The 22,063-nt window shown below is 36.4% G+C and overlaps 1 protein-coding gene across 1 annotated transcript in view; it reads right to left on the bottom strand.

Moving 5' to 3' along the window:
- Tbc1d5 (TBC1 domain family member 5) overlaps positions 1-22,063 on the bottom strand; it is a 438,360-nt gene that overhangs the window by 205,164 nt on the left and 211,133 nt on the right. Inside the window, exons 4-7 of the mRNA XM_087897893.1 lie at positions 21,555-21,624; positions 3,220-3,328; positions 1,796-1,885; positions 1,624-1,698 (exon numbers count right to left, since the gene is read on the bottom strand). Of these exons, the coding sequence (XP_087754019.1) occupies positions 1,624-1,698; positions 1,796-1,885; positions 3,220-3,328; positions 21,555-21,624 (344 nt within the window). The remainder of the gene's footprint in view (positions 1-1,623; positions 1,699-1,795; positions 1,886-3,219; positions 3,329-21,554; positions 21,625-22,063) is intronic.

Here is a 22,063-nt window from a genome sequence, read left to right as displayed (position 1 = left end):
AACAAAACAAAAGAACAAGTCCAACCATCTAAAAATTATGTAGTAGCTTGTGATGATATAGAAAATTTATATCATAAAATTACTAAGATCAGCTACATACACAGGAGCAGAGCAGCAACAAGTGAGAGAGCTATATCGTCTCTGTGCAGTAGTGACTGTGCTACACTCCAGCAGGATACGAGCTGCTCCGCAGTCACTACAGGCAGTTGCTTTCTTCCAGGGATATTCCTGCCAAGGGTGTACTTCTAAGGTGTTTCTTAGTTTCTTTCTTCTCCACTGCAAACCTGATGCCTCATTCCTCATCACTTTAGAGTTAGCTCTTACGAGACCCCTTGCACTTATAACACACACTCATGCATACACACACGCGCCAACACCCCAGTCCTACATGTCTCAGGGATTGAACCCACATGATCAGGTCTGGGATTAAGTAACTGAAAATTTAATTTTGAACATGAAATGGACACAAGCCTATAATCATCAGTTAATTATTCAGACTGAAAGTTAGCCAGGGACAAATAGACAATCCATCTATTTTCCTATATTCTAATGGATTAATGTTTTTAATTAAATTAGCCAAATTCTGGCAAACTTTCCACCAAGGAAAACAGAGTCCAAGGAAACAGGTAGCCGTTTTCACGCTGAAACACAATTTGTATTAATGACAATATGGTTAAAGTCATAATCAAGTATATAAATTTATAATAATAATGAAACATATTTTGGAAGACAACAGCCAACTTAAAATTGGCATTTACTTCTCAAAATAGAGCATTCTTACATTTAAAAAGCAAGAAATAATTCATAGTAGAGTGGATAAGTCCAGAGAAATTGCTATGGGGCAGATCTTGACGGTTCCTACAGGCCACTCTGTTGACAGCTTAGTGTCTCAGCACTACTGGGAGGTGGCAGAGCCTCTAAGCGTTGGGCCCACAGGTGCTGAGTAGATGCAAGCATGAGAACCTGAGCTTGAATTCTCAGCATCCGCATACAAAGCTGAGCATGGCTTTCTGTGGCTCAAACTCCAGCAGTGGGGAGCAGGGACAGGAGGATCCCAGTTTGCTAGTCTAGTCGAAAGCAAGCAGGAGTTTTAGTGAGACCTGGTCTCAAGGGAACAAGGCAAAGAATGGTAGAGCAGGATACCACGTTCACCTCTGGCATCTACAGGTGTGCATATATACACGCGACACACACACACAATACACACACACACGTGCACGCACGCACACACGTATCAGGATTTAGGTAGTTGAGCATTAGAATAATGAAAACTCAGCATGAAATACATTGTTTGCATAGGGATTTTCAGATAAGATACCCTTACCCTATGCAGATGACATAAAGCATGATTTTCAGAATGTAAAGGTTGGAACAAGAATAGAGAAAGGCTCAGTAGTTTAGAGCCCTGGTTGCTCTTGTAGAGGACTTGGTTTGGTTGTCAGCAACCATACGGTGGTTCACAACCACCCATAACTTCAGTCTCAGGAGATCTACTTGGCTTCTTTGGCTTTCAAAGGCACCAGACATACAAATGTTACACAGACATACATGTAGGCAAAACATTCATACAAATAAAATAATGAAATAATTGAAAAAAATAAACATAATAAAAAGGAATGTTACTCCTTCATCTTGTGAAAGGGGATTGTTGATCATCAGATCCTGTTGGCCAACAGCTTTCCTTGGATTAGTGATATGCTGGTAAAGAAACAGACATATAGAAACATCAGAGGCTGGTGAACTTAAATTAAGCATATGAAAATAACTTCATTAGTTACATTTACTCTTTACTTACTATTTCTTTAATACTGCTATACCATGCTCTTAGTTCTTTAATTCTACTTATCCAGTGACTTTTGTCTTGAGGAAGAACACAAAGAAAGAGCTATTGGGGGAGAGAAAAAGAGATATCTTTGTAAAAAGTAAAATCTACTAAGTTTGAAAACCAGGCTAAATAAGATTGCTTGAAAATATAAAGAAACACCCCATTCGTGACATGTTCCATCCAATATAACCATTTCAATTCCCAATAATATGCTCATGGATATATTAAAAACACAGATAGAATAGTCAAAAACTAAATAATCAATGGTTAAAAAAGAATTAAAAAGTTAAACCACAAAATAGATTTAAGCTTTCTTCAAGATTTATTCTACAAAGGGAGGAACACAGATGGAGGTTCATTTCTAATTTTCCTGGAACTTGTGGGAAGCTACTGCAGGTAACAATCCCTAGGTCTGCGTGACAGGGAGGGATCTGAGGGTTGAGGGCACGAAGTGAGGCTGCACCTTTAACAACACAGAATGTAATTTACAACTAGCAGTCAGCTTATCAAAATAATATTCTTAAAATGACAAATTTGATTTAATTTAATACATTAATAAAATAAATTCAGGTCTAGTATTAGTAAATGAAATATACTTAAAGTTAAACAAGAGGGAGTGAGGGTGGGGTACAAATATTTGAATACCAATTTTCTAGCAGCAGGTCTCTTGTCTGCCTCTTAAGAAAGAAGAATGCATTTTCATTATTAAATCTAAATTATTAAATCTAGAACCATATAATACATCATGTATTTCTTATTAGTTTGATTTGCACAACTTTACATGCTCAATTTATGCAGATAGTACTAAAAATACTGATAGAGGTCATTTAAAAAGTAAGTCTACACCAAAATTCATTCATTTTAGAGAACAAAAAGAGCTAAGTTTTCAAAGCAATTAAAACGATGACTACAGATTACATTACCACTTGGTCACCAATGCCCCTTCTCTCTGAAGGAGAATGACCCAGTTTCCTTCTGCTCTCCTGCTTGCCCTCCATGTGCTCTTTAGTGAGACAAAAGGAGGATGACTAATGATAGCAGCTCAGATAATACGGACTTCAAGTTTACCCCCTTCATTTCTCATGCCCAACTTCAAGAAAATCTAAAAAAGCCTCCTCCATGTAATTTAAACTGTACTGTTCTGAAGTGTTCACCATTAAAAGAAGTGAAAAGAATTACTTCAAAGGATTCATTTACTAGCTCTGCTTGCCCAAGTGGCTCAACCTTATTAGTAAATGTCCTATGCAAGGCAAACATGAATGGTCTAAAAAGAAAAGAAGGGGGGGTAAAATCACCTGGAAGATTCAGTGATCCCTGTGTGGTAATCTTCCAGGGCATAGGTAATGTGCTGATACACTTCCACCACCAACTGTAAATAAATATTTCCTTCTTACCTTCCAGCAGATGCTGCGGAACCTGCTGCTTCTCAGCTGTCCATTAATCCCCTTCTGTCTTATTGTTGCCAAGTAATTTTTGTTTACAAATAGTTCTTCCCATTCTTTCCTGTAGGAAAGAAAGCAGATCAGTGGTGTCCTCCTGTTAAAATCCTTTTAAAAGAGGAGTGCTACATGAAACTAATTTTAAATAGCCTAAGAAATTTAACTTCTAAAATGCATATATTTAGTGGTGTTCTGTGTCTGAACGAATGGCTGTCTTCTTGGACACAGTTCTTCTGTAGATTTAATGAATATGTAGATCGCTATAATTATCCTAGCTTCTGAAATTTGTAATGTCTATGGAGGCTATTCCATTTCCTCGAAAACACTGGTAGTATAGTTCAGTGAATAAATAAGAAAAACGACTCTTTATAAAAATATATGACTTATTTATATATTAACAAAAGTACATCTGCTTCCAAAATTACATAACAAAGAAATAGCCTGTTGGTTGTATTGACTTCTCACATGAAAGAACTCTTTGAGTAACTCTGATTTGTTTCTTGCTAGGCTGGACAGCTAAATACAATAGAACAACCCCTTTTCAACAGTGCGTGTTTCCTACTGAAATCTCCACAGCATCTCATTACACCATCAGTGTGGAAATGTTAACAGGTGCAGAGAAATTCAAGACAACATAAAAACTGTTAAAGGCAAGCTTGAATACCTTGTAGTACCTGCGGCTGAGTAGATAAACAATTGAAATATTCCTCATAGGCATGCAGGCACCAGGGGCCCACACCTGTGCCTCATTAATATACAAGTAAATCTGCTCTACTGGGAAACAATTGGAAATTAATTGTCCCAAACCATTAACTGAGGTTGACTAAAGAAATTAGACCGACATTCCAAGCATCTTGCACCAAAGTAAACGATAAGAGTCATTTGTCAACAGTTGAGGCTACTGAGATCTGCTTCATGAAATTACCCTTACATTCCAAATACTACAATAAAATTTACTTAAGGTGCAAAATTCAGTATCAAAACCAAAATCCCAGATACAATCTCTGAAGGAAGATACCCTAAAGAAGAAAGCTACTGAAACCTCAAAAACACAAGGCCATCACTGGCCGGATTCCATGTATGTTGAGAAAGGACAAAATAATAATAGCTACCTTAAAAAAATGTTATAAGGACCGGGTATTTCCATGGCATAGGCATTTCAGTATCCATTGTAGGGCAAACTTACTTTTACAAGTGCCACGATGGCTGCTGGGCACATGAACTCAGAGAAGCTGTGGTGACCTACACAAGGTCTTGTAGAGATCAACTTTGTTTAAAATTCCAACAAGGAGTCGGGAAGAACTCCTAAGGCACCCAAGCATACCTGAGGAGCTTCGGCAGTTAATGACTGCTTGGGGAGAAGTTTGATGGCTACTCTTGGTGGTCAACTTGACTACACCTGGACTTAATTGAAACTCAAAAACAGAGGGCACACCAGTGAAGGACTTTCTATTCAAATAAGTGAAAATCCACACAGCTTTAATACAGACCTTTTGAGGTGTGAAGATATGTATACGTATACACATATATACACACTGAGAGAGGGGGGAGAGGGGGAGGGAGAAAGAGAGAGAAGAGAGAGATTCTGTAAATTCTGTTACTCCAGAGAACCTTGACAAGTACAAAGCCATGGGTTGATTACCATGCCCCCGTGGATAAATTTAGGCCCATATATGCAGCATTAAATGGACTTAGTGTGTTAAATAAAAAGTGTTTTTCAATTCCAATAAGTTCCACACATATACTCATATTATGTTTTTATGAATTTCTCAGTAATATTCAAAGATAAGATAAAGAAGCACATTACAGAGATCTGTCTCAGCTTGTGAACAAAATGAACAGATTTCATAATCCCAAATTAATTTGTAAAACAAACAAAAAAACCAAATATTTTCATGGCCTGAAACCTATCAATAATTGTGGACAGGAAAAAGAAGTATGAACTAGTGACTTCCATCCCATCGAGTAAAGTAGGCTCCTAAGGGGGTAGTGGGCTTCTGTGTCCCTTACATAATGAGGCACAGCTATTAGGTGTGACGAGTGCCTTCACTGACACAAAGGAAAGGAGCCTGGGGCAAAGGAATTTGAGTATGTCTAAAATCTGCAATCATTTAAACTTATTCATACATATAGTTTAATTAAGGTGTAACACTGCAAATTGATGAAATCTCTAATGACAGAGGCACACAAAGGCCACAAGGTAATCTATTGTCTCTTCTACGGAAGAGTATTTGACCAATAAAGTGATAAAAAGCAATATTCAAGCAGTGTCTTCTAGCTGTTTAGCATTCACAGAGACACAATGGGGTGTGAAGTTAGGGGAGTGAACAGACAAATCTTTAAACCAATGATGTAAGATTAACAAAGCTCTTGAGTAGAAGAAATGGTTTTATTATAATTAAAACTAAAGACTTAAAATAATTAAAATCACAGCTAAAAGAACTGATCTATCTGAAGTTAAAGAGACTACAAAGGGCAAGAGGAGCTGAGTGAGAATAAATATGAATGATAGAACTAACTAATCATGAACTTTGGGGAAAATTATATGAAATACTAAGGACTTGGTGGTAGAGATCCTTAATTTATTTGGCATAAATAAATGAAAATTACTGAGCAAATTTTGTCTTATATTATATATCAGATATACAGGGTAGTAGTGGGCAGATCTGAACTGCAAAAACCTGTCAATAATGTCACCAAACAATAAAAAGTTCACTGCAATATTGTAAACAAAAACCCTTTTTGGTTTACTTGTTTTTGTTTTTCCTGACAGGTTTATCTATGTAGCTCACACTGGCTGTCCTGGAACTCACAAACTCACAGAGATTCACCTGCTTTTGCCTACCGAGTGCTGAGATTAAAGGCATGCATCACCACCACCTACACAAAAAACTTTCACCCCTATAGAAGCCAGTTTCTTTAATTATGTGTCTTTAACTACTCTTTTCAAATGAGGAAACAAATATTTAAAAAAATTAAACTACTCACAAGAAAAAAAGCAATCAATGTAAACTAGGAAAAGTACTTTTAAGAATAAGTGAACTAAAGACACAGCATGATTCAGACAGCACAAAGAAAATGATCTGTCAATCAAGCAGGACAGAAATGGGATCTTATGCTTTCTCCTCAGACGTGAGTTATTATTCCATTTAAAGGCAGAAGTTAGTTGTCAACAGTCCAACCAAGAAGATATGGAATGACCACAGTAAAGAATGATCCAGTACATTTAAACATTTAAGAATTCTTTACTTTTTTACCTTTTAAAGATTTCATACATGAGTAATGTATTTACAGATTTCCCTACTCCCCTTCTTCCCTCCAATCCCTCCCACATATCCTCAACTCCCTCTCAAAGTCATGGGTTTCTTTTCATTAGTATTACTGTTTTATACACATATAAACTAGTACAGAGAACTTACTAAGTCTGTTTGGTTAGTATTGCTAGTATGCTAGTATGAATTACTTTTTTAAGACTGACCATGTGGTACTGGATATATTTAGGTGGCCTCCTCTTTAGGAAAGACATTCTCCCTCCTCAGTAGTCATTAATTACCTGTAGCTATTCACCTACCAGTAGGGTTTTGGGTAACAGGCTCCATTCAGTCTGGCAAACCAACTAGTGGTATCATTGTTAACATGTTATTCAGGCAATCATATCATTTAAGTTTATGGATGAAGCTCAGACACGATCGTTCAACAGATGGTCCTCTGGTTCTTACAGTCTTTAGGTCCTCTTTTCTATGATGCTCCCTGAACTTTGGGGGTAGAGACCTAGATCTTTAACTACCCCTTTGAAAAAAACATTAATTAGTGACACCAAGTAGCAAGTACTCTACCATTACAGGCACTAGATCCCTGAAAACAATCAGCACTAAAACACTGATTAGCAGTGGCTGTCTCCAAATTAATTTGATAGTGCTGGTAAGTATAAGGAGACCACTGTGAGTGAATAAACTTGCCAAGTATGTAGTGACTGATCCTTAAAAACTCCAAACCCAAAGCAGCAAAATAGCAAACTTTTGTAACTGTAACTGATGACTTCCCTTTAATAAGACTTAGTTCCATAGTTAGCCTTCTGCAATGGTTTGTTTTGATTTTTGTTTCTGACATGGAAATCAGTTTGCTTTATTTTTTCAGAGCATCTTACTGTGTAGTCCTGCTAGCCTGGAACTCCCTATGTAGATCAGGCTGGCCTTAAACTCAGAGATCCACCTACCTCTGCCTCTTGAGTACTGGGATTGAAGGTGTGTGTCACAATACCTAATTCTAGGAAATTATTATGAATTCTCAATGAATGAACACAGCTATTGATTATAAAGATATCATCTATTTTCAATTATATATCTTAATGTATTTTCCAATATTTATATTATGAAACCTTCTGAAAATTTTCATACACATTTAAGTCATATTTTTTCCCTCAACTCCTCCCTTACATACCCTCTCTGCTCCCCATTTCGTTTTCTTTCTCTCTTAAAAAGGTTGAAATTCAAAGTAAAACAGAGAATGAGAAAGAGAGACAGTGAAGGAGAGAGAGAGAGAGAGAGAGAGAGAGAGAGAGAGAGAGAGAGAGAATACAAAAAAAGAGGAAAAACACAGGATGAAAACACGGGAGTCAGTTCTGTGTTGGACAACTACTGTTAAGCATCAGATTGTCTAGGAGTGTAGTTAATATACCCAGTATCACTTCATTTACAAAAACAGATTTTCCCTCTCAAGCAGGTATTAATTGCAAATGATTTCTTATTTGAACTTTTACAGTTCTTTTGTACGCTGTTGTACTTTCTAATTGGTGTCTTCTAAATCTATTGTTTGTGAATTTGTCACTGAAGTGATGCATAATTATGTGCCAAATTTAGAGAAAAAAATTTTAATCAGTGATTTAGATTATGGTAAACTACAGGATACATCCATATTCTATAGACAGAGTGGGTTATATATGGCAATTTCTATCCCAAATTTTGGATATCATCTAGAAGTGAAAAGTGTTCCTATAGCAGTGACATTAAAAAACTCAAACAGCATGCAATAAAATAAAAAAGAGGTGGGTGAGCAAAACTTAAACAACTATAGTAAGGGGAGGCTACAAAATACATAGAGTATGGTATTGGAAATCTTTACTATTTGGAGTTCTATGCAGAGTTGTTTTGGTCTTTAATGACCCCGGAACTGCTCAGTAGGTAAGAAGACAGGGGTTATCACTGAAAAACGCAAGCAACACAAAGTGGGAAAAGAAAATGAAGGCAGATTCTCAGGCTTCTGGGATGTGCAGGCAAAGTGCGATAGCACAGGACTCTCAGAGGCTAGTAATGCAGCTGAGGAGGAAAGACCGACAGCTCTCGTCACCTTGTCATGGTCAACAGCAAGTAAGGAGTAGAAGATAAGGGTGGAGATAATCTATGACCAGCACTGAATATGGAAACCCAAAGAAGCACAAAGGAAGGGAGACGTGAGATAAAAATGTTTGTACGATTTTGTATTCCTAATGCATATGAGATTTTAAAACTTGTCATATCATCCATGACCATACTTTTTAAAGCAAACACAAAGGGAAATAGACTACTTTAAATCTGTTTCCAACTTAAAGAAAAAATATTAAGGATTTCTACCAGCAAAAGGAGAGTATCATAATTTCAATATTCTATGCAATATCATTTAAAGGAATGATTTTGAAAATACTAGTCAAACAGAACAAGAACCATCTAACTCGGAATCAACAGAAATATAGAGGGTATAAATTAAGTATGTCAGTGTAAGACTATAGAGCGTGAGCGTGGCACGAGCTACAGTAAGCTGCAACACTAGGCCTGCAGGTGCCAAGATCAAGCAGACAAACACTGATGGTATGTGTAATTACCTCATTTTTAGCTTAAATCACAGGTAATGAGGGAACTCCGAGTCTCTAAAAGGCAATTAGTAACTCTACTGGCTTTTTGCTTCCTATATCAGGAATTTTTAAAAAGTTACTCTTATTTTAAGCCTTTCTCCCTGCTAAAATAAAACATTAGGGCATATCACTCATACATATGTACATACATACAAAAATGGAATGTACAATTACCCACAAGCTTAAAATAATTTCTTCTTACATCTAGGTAAAATATGGTCTATTCAATGAGGTGTCACTGAGATAAAGGTGAAGATTAGTTTATCACATGGAGATTTGCTAACATCTATTGAAAAGTTCTGATTCAGATTAGGAATAAATGAAGTTTAGAAATCTTGAGCCCAATCTTACATTCATTAGAATATAAAGAAGTGGATTAAAGTACAGTTAAAGACTCATAGCTATAACACTTTTAAAAATAAAATACGTATCATATTCTTTATGTGACCTTAAATGAAAGATTACATTGAAACTGGTGAGCTCATTTAATCATACTTTTAGGAATCAAGAAAAGCTTCATTAGAAGGTTTCAAATTTTATAAAAATGTTATATTTATACAAAAATCTTAATTGAATATAATACAATAATGAATATAATAAAAGTCATACTACTAATCAAAGGATTCGCATTTAGAAGTATGGTCAGAAAAGGCTCTTATGTTAGATAATCTTCGTGAGACCAGTGGGAGTAAGTTTGTATTTCATGGTGTACTGGTATTTCTCAAATTCCTTCTGTGACTTCTACTATATCTCCTGACCTGCCTTTCCATTAAACCTCAGTTATTTAATGTTTGTGGTAACTTGTATGGGCTTGATATACAAGTTAGAGAATATGATAAAGGCCGTGAAACATGGGGTATGCCTATAGGCATAGGATATAACCTCAGGTTGTCAGGAAGCCAAGGGCAGTCTGAGCAGTACAAAAGTATTTAAAAGTAAGAGAGGAGGGCAAGACAGAGACTGAAAACAGGCAGGCAAGATAGAGTGGCATATCATATACTACATAATATCAGATATTCTGTAAAGGTACACTCATAATATCAGAAATAAATTATCTTATATGAATTTTGCAATAGATGTTTATTTGCCAAAATCTGATGTCCTATTTGAAAACCAACTCCATCTCTTAGGACATGTATGTTTTTCAAAAGTAGAATGGTTTCTAGGGTGACACACTATAACAATACATGTACCCTTTAAGTGTTTTCACTCAAGATGCCCTTAATAAACAGGGAGTGATGGCACACGCCTTTAATCCTAGCACTCAAGAGGTAGAGGCATGTGGATCTCTGTGAGTTTGAGGTCAACATGGTCCACATAGCAAGTTCCAAGAGAGCCAAGAATGTATAGATAGTCTCTATGTATTGGTTTATATAGGAGTGGCCCCCATAGGCTCATAGATTTGAATGCTTTATTACCAAAGAGTGCCATCATTTGAAAGGATTAGGAAATGTGGCTGTGCTGGAAGTACCATGTCACTGGGGATGGGCTTTGATATTACAAGGACTCAAGTAAGGCCCAGTTCCTTTCTTCTCTTGCACCTGCCTGCAGATCTGGATGTAGAATTTTCAGCTACTTCTCCAGTAACATGTTTCCCTCAGTGCTACCATGCTCCCTACCACCATAGGACTAAACCTCTGAAACTATAAACAACACCCAATAAAATGATCTCTTTTTAAAGAGTTGCCATTGACATGGTCATGGTATCTTTTCACAGCAATAGAACACCGACAAAGTCACCCCCTTATCTAAAATAAATAAATAAATGAATAAATACTGAAAAAGAACCAACATGATACAGAACAAAACACTACAATGAGACTACCATTGACTTGACAACCATTGACTACCACTGACTTGACAGTGAGCACTGTCCAACAGAAACTGAGGTGAAAGGAATGCTTTGTATTTCACTTTCCACTATGACAATTACATATATCAACCAAGCAGCTGATATCTGGTTAGTACAAATGGAGAATTTCAAATTTATTATAATTAATTTAAGTAGCATCATGTAGCTCATGGTTCCTATACTAAGCTCAGAGTGTTTAAGAACACCACTCATAGAGACATTCAGTTTTAAAAGCAGCACCTATTAAGGGATACGAACCCTTGAACAAAACCACACATGACACTGCTGAAGGAGGCTGCTTGTTTGTTTCCCAGCTACCCGGCAGCTCAGATGAGAAATAATCACACAGAAACTATATTATTTAAATCACTGCTTGGCCCATTAGCTTTAGCTTCTTATTGGTTAATTCTTATATATAAATTTAATCCATCTCCATCAATTTGCATATAGCCATGTGGCAGTGGCTTATTGGGGCGGGGCTACATGGTTTCTTTCTACCCCCACCTCCCTTCTCCCAGCATTCAGTGTAGTTTTCCCATCTAGCTAAGTTTTGTCCTGCTACAGGCCAAAAGCAGTTTCTTTATTCATTAATGGTAATCACAGCATACAGAGGGAATCCCACATCTGTAGGAGGGGACTGCTTGTTCGTTCTGGCCATCCAGAACTAAAATAATCACACAGAAATCATATTATTTAAATCACTGCATGGTCAATTAGCTCTAGCTTCTTACTGGCTAACTCTTACATATTAATTTAAGCCATTACTATTAATCTGTGTATTGCCATGTGACTGTAGCTTACCGGCTAAAGTTATGGAGTCCATCTATGGAAGGGCTACATGGCTTCTCCCTAACTCTGCCTCCTTCCTCCCAGCATTCAGTTTAGTTTTCCCCCGGTCTACCTAAGTTCTGCCCTATCAACAGGCCAAGACAGTTTCTTTATTCACCAATGGTATTCATATCATGACACAAACTCATATATTACGGAAGAAAGAAAACCACAATCAAACACTAAATAATACATGATTCTAGCTTGTGTTAACTTGTCAGTCAGAAGAGTTACAAACAATTAAAATTTTAAAAGTAGAACATATTTTCAAAGTCGCAAATGATCAATAATTAGCTCAGAGAGAGAATATATTATAGATAGACACAAATACAGATTAGTTCAACTAACATAAAATAAAAACATCTTGAAAAGCAATGGAAACAGAATTCCTATAAGTTGGAGCAAGCATGGTCTTCATAATGATTTCCATGCTGTTAAAAAACATAAAGGGAGACCCTGTCTCAAAAGACAGAACAAAACAAGACAAAGGCCAACCATCACCACCATAACAATCAAATTCTCATTGTTTCAAGAAGATATATTAATTATACAATTCTGAATATTTTTTCCTTGGTTCAAAGGTGGCCCCAAAGATGGAAATTAGGACAATAACTCTGACACTGGATCCAGGAAAGAAAGGTCACACATTTTATGGTCAGAAATTAACCTTTAACTCTGAAGCTTGTGGTGCTTTTTTCATGATATGAAAATAAAATTGTCAGAAGAATGTTAAACTTAAGATTAAAAGAAAATCCCTCCTGTATAAACAATGGGTAACTTCATGTAAATCCAATTCTTAAAATACATCTTCACGTTAGAAACATGAATTTTTTTCATGAAAAAAAATATCAACTTCACCAAAAGAAAGATGATTAAAATCTAAAGGAAATTAAGAATTAGTCTGTGGGTCACCTTAAAATTGATCTCCATGCCTGTTAATTCTAAAGCAGCAAAGTAGTGCTCTAGAAATCCTAACAGAATCATCATCCTCTTCTACTTATTATATCACGAGACTTCATTATATAATGGGAACAGCAAGGTCAGAGAAATATAAGACGATAGGGTGATGAGGGAGAAAGATAGAGAATTTAGGCTATTCTCTATTATATTTGATACTCCAACAAAAATTGATCTCAGTGAGTTAACATATATTCTTAAAAATAATCAAAAAGGCAAAATAATATTCTTGGAATGCTATTAGAAAATCAATTTTTAAATTTGAAGTGTCCAATAGCTTTTGTCCATTCTGTGTTTTTTAAACCAATGTTTGGCCATCATTTCACTGAGACAAAGGACACTCTAACATATGAATATAAACAATATAGCCTGAAATTAAATTTTCTGAGTTATTGGTTACAAATAAGATGCATGAACATCTTTATGCTAAATTTTTGGCTTAATTATAAAACTAAATGATTGAAGAATGTTCAGAAAGGATTTAGCTTTAAATGAAAAAAACAGATCTACAAGAACTCTTCACTGGCTGAGTTACAGAACATATCATATTGACAAAAATAAGCAACTTTGGAAGTGTTGATAATGGAGACAAATGACCCTTTTTTATTTTTCCAAATCAGACATTACATAAATTACAGAATTTATAGGAAAAATTAAAAACACAAATAAATATGACTTTTTATTAGTAATAATTAGCTATGTTATTATACTATTACTAAAAATTAAAAAAAAAAACAAAGTAGTCAGGCATGGTTGTACACAAAAACTTCAATAATCAGGAGGCAACTCCAGGAGGGTGGAGTGTCTGAACCCTGTCTGAGCTATTACATAACAAGACCTTAACTACACAAGACAGGAGAAAAGAGAGGGAGGGAGTGGGAGGAAGCCTGTATGTATTGGGGGATATTCAGGTTTCCATAGAACTTTTAAGTTACAAGACATTCACCCTTTTCAAAGGCACACAGAATTATTTTTGCAGTTTCCTTTTAATCCTAGAAACTCGTTTATTTAAATTCTCTGTCAGGATTCCTAACTAAATCATTACAACCTTTGGTTTAGTGGGTAAAGACTAGTAACTGAACTTCAATGGTTTTCATTATTTTGTGTGTCTACTAAAGTCTGTAACATTGCACTTAAAAATTATTACTGGGAGCTGGGCAGTGTTGGAGCAAAAGATTACTGTGCAGTGTTGGCACATGCTTTCAATCCCACCACCTGGGAGACATGTTCAGGTACATCTCTGTGAATTTGACGCCACCCTGGTCTATAGAGGAGGACAGCCAGGACAACCAACCAAGCAACCAAACAAAAGAAAAATGAAAAAGAAAAGAAAAAATATTACTGGGAAATTATTTGGTTGCCAAAACCCAGAAAAAAAATACTAGTAGAACGCTTTCTTGAATGTCACAGCTTGAAGAAATATACTCATAAATGGGGACAGGCAGAATTAAATAGAAAAAAGTCAATAAATTCCATTCTTTACCACTGTATATACAGAATATGGAAAATGAGAATCAAAAATAATGTACATTATTATTTTAAAACAATCTACAATGACTTCTTTCTATCATATTCCATTTATACAAGACAAGACAATGAATGAAAATTAAGCAATACTTCCAGTTTCTGAGAATACAAAGGCTGTGTTGGGGAATATTATTTTCAGGTGTGTGACTTTTGTTTACGCTGTGTTTGTTTAACTGTGTAGCTGTGCCTGTCTAAAACACCAAATGGTCCTAATAAAGAGATACATGGCCAATAGTGAAACAGGAGCAAGGATGGGCGGGACTGGCAGGCAGAGAGAATAAATATGGAGCAGGAGAATTGCCTGTAATCTGTCAATCATGTTTTAAATAAACGCTGATTGGCCAAGCAGGAGGTGTAGGCAGGAAAACCAGAAAGGAAGTGAAAATGATGCAAGGAGAGCAGGAGAATTCTGGGGAGGAGGAAGCTGATTCTTCTGCCACTCCTTCCCAGATCACCAAAGCAGCAGGATGTGATCTACCCCACTGAAAAAGGTACTGAGCCACATAGCTAAAATAGATCAGAAAAATGGATTAATCAAGATGTGAGAGTTAGCCAATAAGAGGCTGAAACTAATGGGCCAAGCAGTGTTTTAAATGAATACAGTTTCCGTGTAATTATTTCAGGGGTAAAGCTAGCCGGGAGGGGTGTGAAGCAGCCTGCCGTTCCTTTTCACAAATGGCGCCCAGCGTGGTAATGAACTCCATGTAAAACCTTAAAAAGAAGGGTGGGGGGGGGAGTTTAACACAGCTTTTTGCTCTTTGCTAGGACATGCTGTAGAGAGATTTCCTGTTTCAGCAATAGCGGCAGAAAAAAAGCCGTGTCATTTTAAAACGCGGCTTTCTGAGCTGTGCCGCCATTGTGATCTCTGTCTGGCTCCTGTGGGAGACAGAGCTTTTGAAAGGAGCATTTGGAATAAAGTGTTACAGCTTGTTTGATGACAATGTGGACTGCTGTGTGCCTGGAACTGTGCTCAAGGGCACCAAAAGACTCTGAGGCAGGAGCAGCTCAGCTCTGCCATGCTGAACTGTACTGGTCTCAGGCAGGAACTATCGTAATTATCCTAATAACAGAGCAATAAGGTTTAGACTGGCAGTAAACAGGTGGTACCGCATTACCTCTACATGACGCAACATAAGTTTTTAAGAAGTGCTTAACATTTTAAGAAATGCTCCTGGATAATAAAGAATTACAGATTCACAATAGGACAGATTCAGATATAAAAGACCTCTAAGTGGGTCACAGTGTTGGATGGGTGTATGTAGGATTGGGAGAGAAAAGAAAAAGAATATAGAGAATAAAGTTAATGCCTTAAAAAAAAGGGTAAAGTCTTTAAAGAGACAGAGTACAAATAGTTATAGATTAAAAGAAATAAAGAAAAATTAGCCATGTAAAAATGGAAAATTCACAGATAGTCTGGATTATGTACATTGTGTTTTCTTTAAAATTTTTGACTGAAGGAGCTAAGTACAGAGAAACATTTCATTATATGGGCTGCCAAGCTAAACCAGAATGGATATCATAAGGGTATAATGACTTCAGAATTTGGATCTAAGAATATGATGCTTTGGAAAGGAGGTCCTTCTTTTGTTTTCACAGAGGATGAGACCCTGTGGATTGCTTCTATTCCAATATGGTATGACAGACCACGCCCTCTTGAAAAGTTGCTGTGAACATCCTCAAAAAATTACTTCACACAGAATACACCATGAAAGACCTGATTAACAACACCCCTATACAGCAGGAAGCTCCCTCCACCACTCCTGCCCAAACCACCGAAGAAGCAACATGTGAGCTGACAGCTGGAAAAGGTACTGAGCCACATGGCTAACACAGACGAGAACTATGGGTTACTGTAAGATGTAAGAATTAGTTAATAAGAAGACTGAGCTAATGGGACAATCAGTTTATAACCTAATGTAGACTTTGTGATTTTCTTTGGGACTTGCCGGCTGTGGGGTACTGGGCGGGACAGAAACCCCAACAAGCCGGCCCTCATGTTACATAAATAGGAGAAATGAAGAAGAGGGCAAGCAAGAGAAGGAGAGGAGGATCAGGGGCCAGTCACCCAGTTAGCCAGCCATCCACAGAGTAAAACGGAAAATAAGATATACAGAAGAAAGAAAGATACAATGCAGAGGTAGATGGAATAATTTAAGATAAGAAAAGCTTGCTAGAATATGGCCAGACATTTACAACTAAGAACAAGCCTCAGTGAGCATTTAATGGGAGTTGGTGGGCCCCCAAAGAGTTCAGAGAGCTTAACTTCACACAAGTCTGAGTTTTTCTAAGCAAACTGGCTAGTAAATCCAATTTACAGTATATTTTTGGCTATATAAACCCAATCTAAGTCTTACAGATATATGAGATGAAAAGGGAGTTCTTTTCTATATTAGAATTATACCTTACAAGTCTGAATGTAGAGTTAAAGCACTACATTAACTCAACAATACATTTTATCTGAACTCTTGTAGAAAACTATCATATTATCTCTTTAAAAGGATATTTATAAAGTAATAAAAGTTTATAAATGTTCACCTTCTATTTATTTCATAGGTCATTGTTATATAATCTAACAAGTAAAGTCATAGAAGTAGCTGGTACTGCAGGAAAACAGACTAATGTCATAGTCTGTATGCATGTGTTGGCAATAGGCTTGCTACTTTTGACAAAAAGGTGAGTTGTTCTTAGGACCAGACAGAACATCTCTTCTACAGGGCAACCACATGCTACAGAGCCTCTTAGGAATCTTCTCCAAGCTTACAAACGATCTTCTCTCATACTCTGCAAGGTTTTATTTGTTTGGTTACATAAGAAATTAAGATCAATGTCTGAGAAAAGACATTAACACTGGTCTTTAAAAAGCATAAAATATGGTAAAAAAATCAATGATGTCTTTTCAATTTTTAGACATTTTCCATTTTAAATGGTTAGGAGATATACAATCAAATTTTAACTAAGACTTCTAAAACAAGGCATTCTGTAATAATCTTTCTGGTGCTTTGGGTGCTAACTACAACCATGTTCTATTTCAGTCAATGAAGAAAAACTACATGAAAATACAAATGCCAAATAAAACTTGGCTATTTTTAAAAAGTCTATAGACGCATTAGGTTCACAAAGCTACACTCAGAGTCCCCTGATGGTTATGTTTCAGAACTTACTTGTTCAAATTCCAGAAATTAACCTGTGATTTAAACAGTGCAATAGCTTCCCCTCACCTGGAAATACTTTATCTCAGAGACTGAGCTTCAAGATTCTTTTCAAATTGGAAATGGTGGTACAAGGCTTTAATCCCAGTACTCAAGAAGCAGAAGCAGGCAGTTCAGAGTTTAAGGTCAACCTGGTATACATAGAGAGGACCAAAACATCCAGGACTTATATAGATAGACCCAGGCTCAAATAAGACTAAAAAGAAAGGTGGGGGGAGCTATTTTCCCATTTCCCAACCAATACGAAAAGCTCCAAGATGATGACAGTGACAAAGCAATTCATATTCAAATATTCAGCAATTACCACCTGACACTTCTCAAATAAACCATATTTTATTAGCCTTACTTCACAGGGTGCACACAGGATAAGACTTGTGCGTCTGCAGTCATTATTTCATCCTGGAACAGCCGTATCTGATGGGAACAGCAAAAGTCATAAGGCCAGCACAGCTGGTTGACAAAGATCCAGCAAAGCTGAGTCAGCTGATGGCTGATGTGCCACCTTTGGTTTCATCTCCACCTGTTGCATATTTGGGTGATTTTTAATATTTGCACTATTTCGGGATATTGAATTGATGGAAAATTTCTTATGAATCACTTATGCCTTCTCCCAGGAATGAGCCTCTAAGCTTCCCCTGGACAGTCCTGAACATACTATTCCCACACCCTACTCCCGCCCCACCTCTGATTTAGGGAAATATCCTTATCTACTTAAAAGTCTACCTCATGCCTTGGAGGTTGTGACACACATAAAGAAGCCAGAGATCTGTTTATGAGGCTATGAGACATTCTTGAAATGAAAGATACTCAAAACAAAGTAAACTGGGAAATATCAAGCTAGAGGAGTGGGCCACAGTTTAGACTGCAAGCCTCAGCCTACTATACACTCAGGCATAGACAGCAACAAAGTGAGACTAGCTAAAGTTATCTCTGCCCTACACAGAGACTCATACTGATGAACAAAGAATGGAGGGGAAATAGGATAAAGAATGAGATGTCAGAACCTCCCTTTCTTAGAAAGGTACATGCAGAGCCAATGTGGTGTCATATGACCAAGGAATAACAGAATTCCAGGATTAGACTTATAGATAAATTCTACAAAAATATAAAATATAAACACTGTATTATGCCAGAATTTGGTAATAACTGTAACAACTGGAGATAAAACTTAGTTTGGAGTGTCTAGGGTGTGAAATCCTTGAGTCAGCTGTTAAGTGAAGGATAATCATGTTATGACCCAGGAACCTAGAGACACTGATTAACAAGGAGTGTTCCAGGGGGAAGCATGGATCTCCCCAGAAAGAAGAAATAAAATAAAGATTTTGTGGGTGGACTGTGGGCAGACGGGGATGAGAACAGGAGGGATCAGGTGGTGGGCTGGGGAGAGTGGAGGAAGAGAGTATTGTGACAGATAAATGGAATAGGGAGGCTGTGGGGGCTGTGGAAACAGTGCTGTGGAAACTACCTGGAATCCAAGCTGATAGTGGGAGCAGATGCAGAGAGCCACAGTAGGCAGAGATCAAGGAATCCTGTAGAACTGGTGGAGGAATGACTGTTGGAGCCAGAGGGAGCAAGGACACTGAGAGAACACTGCCCACAAAATCAACTAAGCAGGGCTCATAGGGGCTCACAGACTCTGAATGGATCTGAGATAGGTCCTCTGCATACATGTTGTGATTGTCAGGTTGGTGTTAATGCAGGACTCCTAACAGTGGGAGCAGGGGCTGTCTCTGACCCTTGGAACTCTTTTCCTCCTACTGGGTTGCTTCATTCAGCCTTGATATGAGGATCTGTGCCTAGTTTTATTGTAACTTGTTAGACCATGTTTGGTTGATATCCCCAGGAGGCCTGCTCTTTTCTCAAGGGAAATGGAGAGGGGGACGGATCTGGGGAGTGAGCAGGTAGTGAGGGTAGGACTGGGAGGAGTGCGGGAAGAGGAAACTGCCATCAGGATGTAGTATATGAGAAAGGCCAGGAATAAAAAACAAAAATGAATACCCAAAGATTAAGGTGTCCAATATAAGACTGATGCTACAAAATGGAACAGGTGCCCAGTGCTTTCATTTATATACCTTTCTGAGTCCTTTAGAAACTTGTAGGACAGAGGTATGTTAGTTAGAAAGCCCATAGTCATTTTACAGATATACTAATCCTAGGTAACAGCATGAGGATGCTTGGCATCTCATGAGGTCTATGGTATCAAGCGTCTTAACTATAAGAATGAAGATTTCTAGCCAGCAGTGGTAGCACATGCCTTTAATGCCAGCACTAAGGAGGAAGAGGAAGGCAGATCTTTGTACATTCAAGGCCAGCCAGAACTATGTAGACAGACCCTATATCAAATACAAAAAAACAAAAAGCCAACAAAAATAGAACAAAATTTTTTTGTGGTAGTTTAGTTAACACAAAGATAAAACTGTTACACAAAACTTTGTTTTGAAAGCCTGAAGCTATACTTTTCTTCCTGGTAACCTATTTCAAGTAAGTTTCAAAGAGCAAGAATGATAACAAAAATAATTCACGTTTAAAAAAGTAAGTTTAATGAATATTCTGCTACTACTATATTGTGATTCTGCAAGAATTTCGTTAGTCAGTAAAATCAGTATGAAAATATACACTAGAGCTGTGTTTCTGTGAATTCTACATTTAACCTAAATGTCAAATTCAAAAATAAGCTAATTAAATTATAAGAGTTATTGCCTACAGGGTACAAAGAAATGCTAATTTCACACCTTAAATATTGTAATACCACTTAATAGCACCATTGGCCTGCCAACTGTCAAAACCCACTTTTGCATACTATAGTACTTGATCTTTTTACCTTGCACTTTTAAATTACAATAAAGTAATATTCTAATATAACAATGACAGATATTAATTAAAATATTTAGTTAATAAAATTATTCACTGTACAGTAAGTTGCAATAATAGCTCACTTTCAAAACAAAATTATTATTTAATAATGAGATACTTTAATCTTTAAACTAGTCAAGGACAGAATAAACTAAAAAACAATATTGTCTTCAAATTAAAACATATTTTACTATAATTTATAAAATATGAATTGTAAAATTTAACAACAAAATTTACATAGATAAGAGGAAAATGAATTTCATTTGTAATATCATTTCCATTTCTTTTTATTGCACTTGTACTTTAAAATCATTGTATCATAACTATAGAAAAGAACGAATTATGGTGAGATACAAGCCCTCTATAGTATCACAGGAACAAAATCTTTTTGTACTATGAGTGAAAACTGACCAACTGATAACTTATACAAATCTCAACTACTATAAAATAAAGATGTCACTTCAGGAATTCATAAACAGACTATAATAATCAAATTATTCATAATATTGCTCTAAGTGCCTCCTACATACAGGACCCTAGTGTAACAGCTAACAGCATGCCTGTAAGCTGTGGAAATAAATGCTGCAGCTCCAATAAAGGAAATAGAATACATACACAAAGAAAGCTCAGTATGCAAATGAGTTGCCAAGTGTACAGTGTACATATTCATGTCCCAAACTGTTGATATACACTATTAGAGCTAACTAATTAATCATCAGGACAATGTAATTCAAATAAAAACTTTCTTCATTTATCTGATTGCTACTTATAATGCTTAAATATACTAGTACTGAATGTGCAGCAGTTTTCCTACAAGAAAAAAATCAGAATTAAAACATTTTGGTTCATTATTCAAATATTATTGGAAATATTTAATCTTTTTTTTCATTTTTTTATGCAATAAAGTAAAAAAATCATAACATTTACTAAACCAAAATCTAAGTCAGGTTGAAACCATTAATGAAATAAAGAGATAAAATAGGTACTTAAGAATTTCTGATGTTATGTTTCGCTATTTCTTAAGATGGCAGACTGCCAGATATTACGTTGTCCTTTCTTTATACATATGATGAAGATAGGGTTATAAGTTCTTGTTATTCTAAGGCCATAATTCTATTAAGGTTTGTGTCTTCTACATTACCTTGTAAAACTGTGTGAGCATGTAATTATCACTTACATATATGAATTAAAGGTTCCTTCAGAGTCTAAGGTAGAATTTGTTCTTTTCCCATTTTGACTTGGATCTCCTAGAGACAAAAACAAAAACACTGAAGTAACATAAATTGCAAAAGTGAGTATTTCACTTAAAAAGCACTGTGTGACAGTTTCTATGTATTGGCATACTAAAAAAAATTCACAACAATGAACACATATATTCCCTTTCCTATCTCCCAATTATCTTTTGTATTCTGAGCCTTCTAGGGAAAAGTTCATGTGGATGTCAACATAAAAATCAATATACAAACTCCTAATTTGCATAAGAACATTGCCAAAATCATTATGAACAGAGGTACAGTATGGTGCAGTTTTTCTATGGGTCACAGGAACATGGAAGTTTGCATTACATGCTAATATTTATGAACAAAGGCGATATTTGTTAGAGACGAGATTGCCATCTCTAACCACTAGTAGAGCCAAAGAGGATATAGACAGAGGACAAAGCTGGAAGCTGCTACACTATCCAGC

Source organism: Myodes glareolus, chromosome 18 (assembly GCF_982192425.1).
Source record: "Myodes glareolus chromosome 18, mMyoGla1.1, whole genome shotgun sequence".
NCBI classification, from domain to species: Eukaryota; Metazoa; Chordata; class Mammalia; order Rodentia; family Cricetidae; genus Myodes; species Myodes glareolus.
This window is presented reverse-complemented; position numbering and strand designations above follow the sequence as displayed.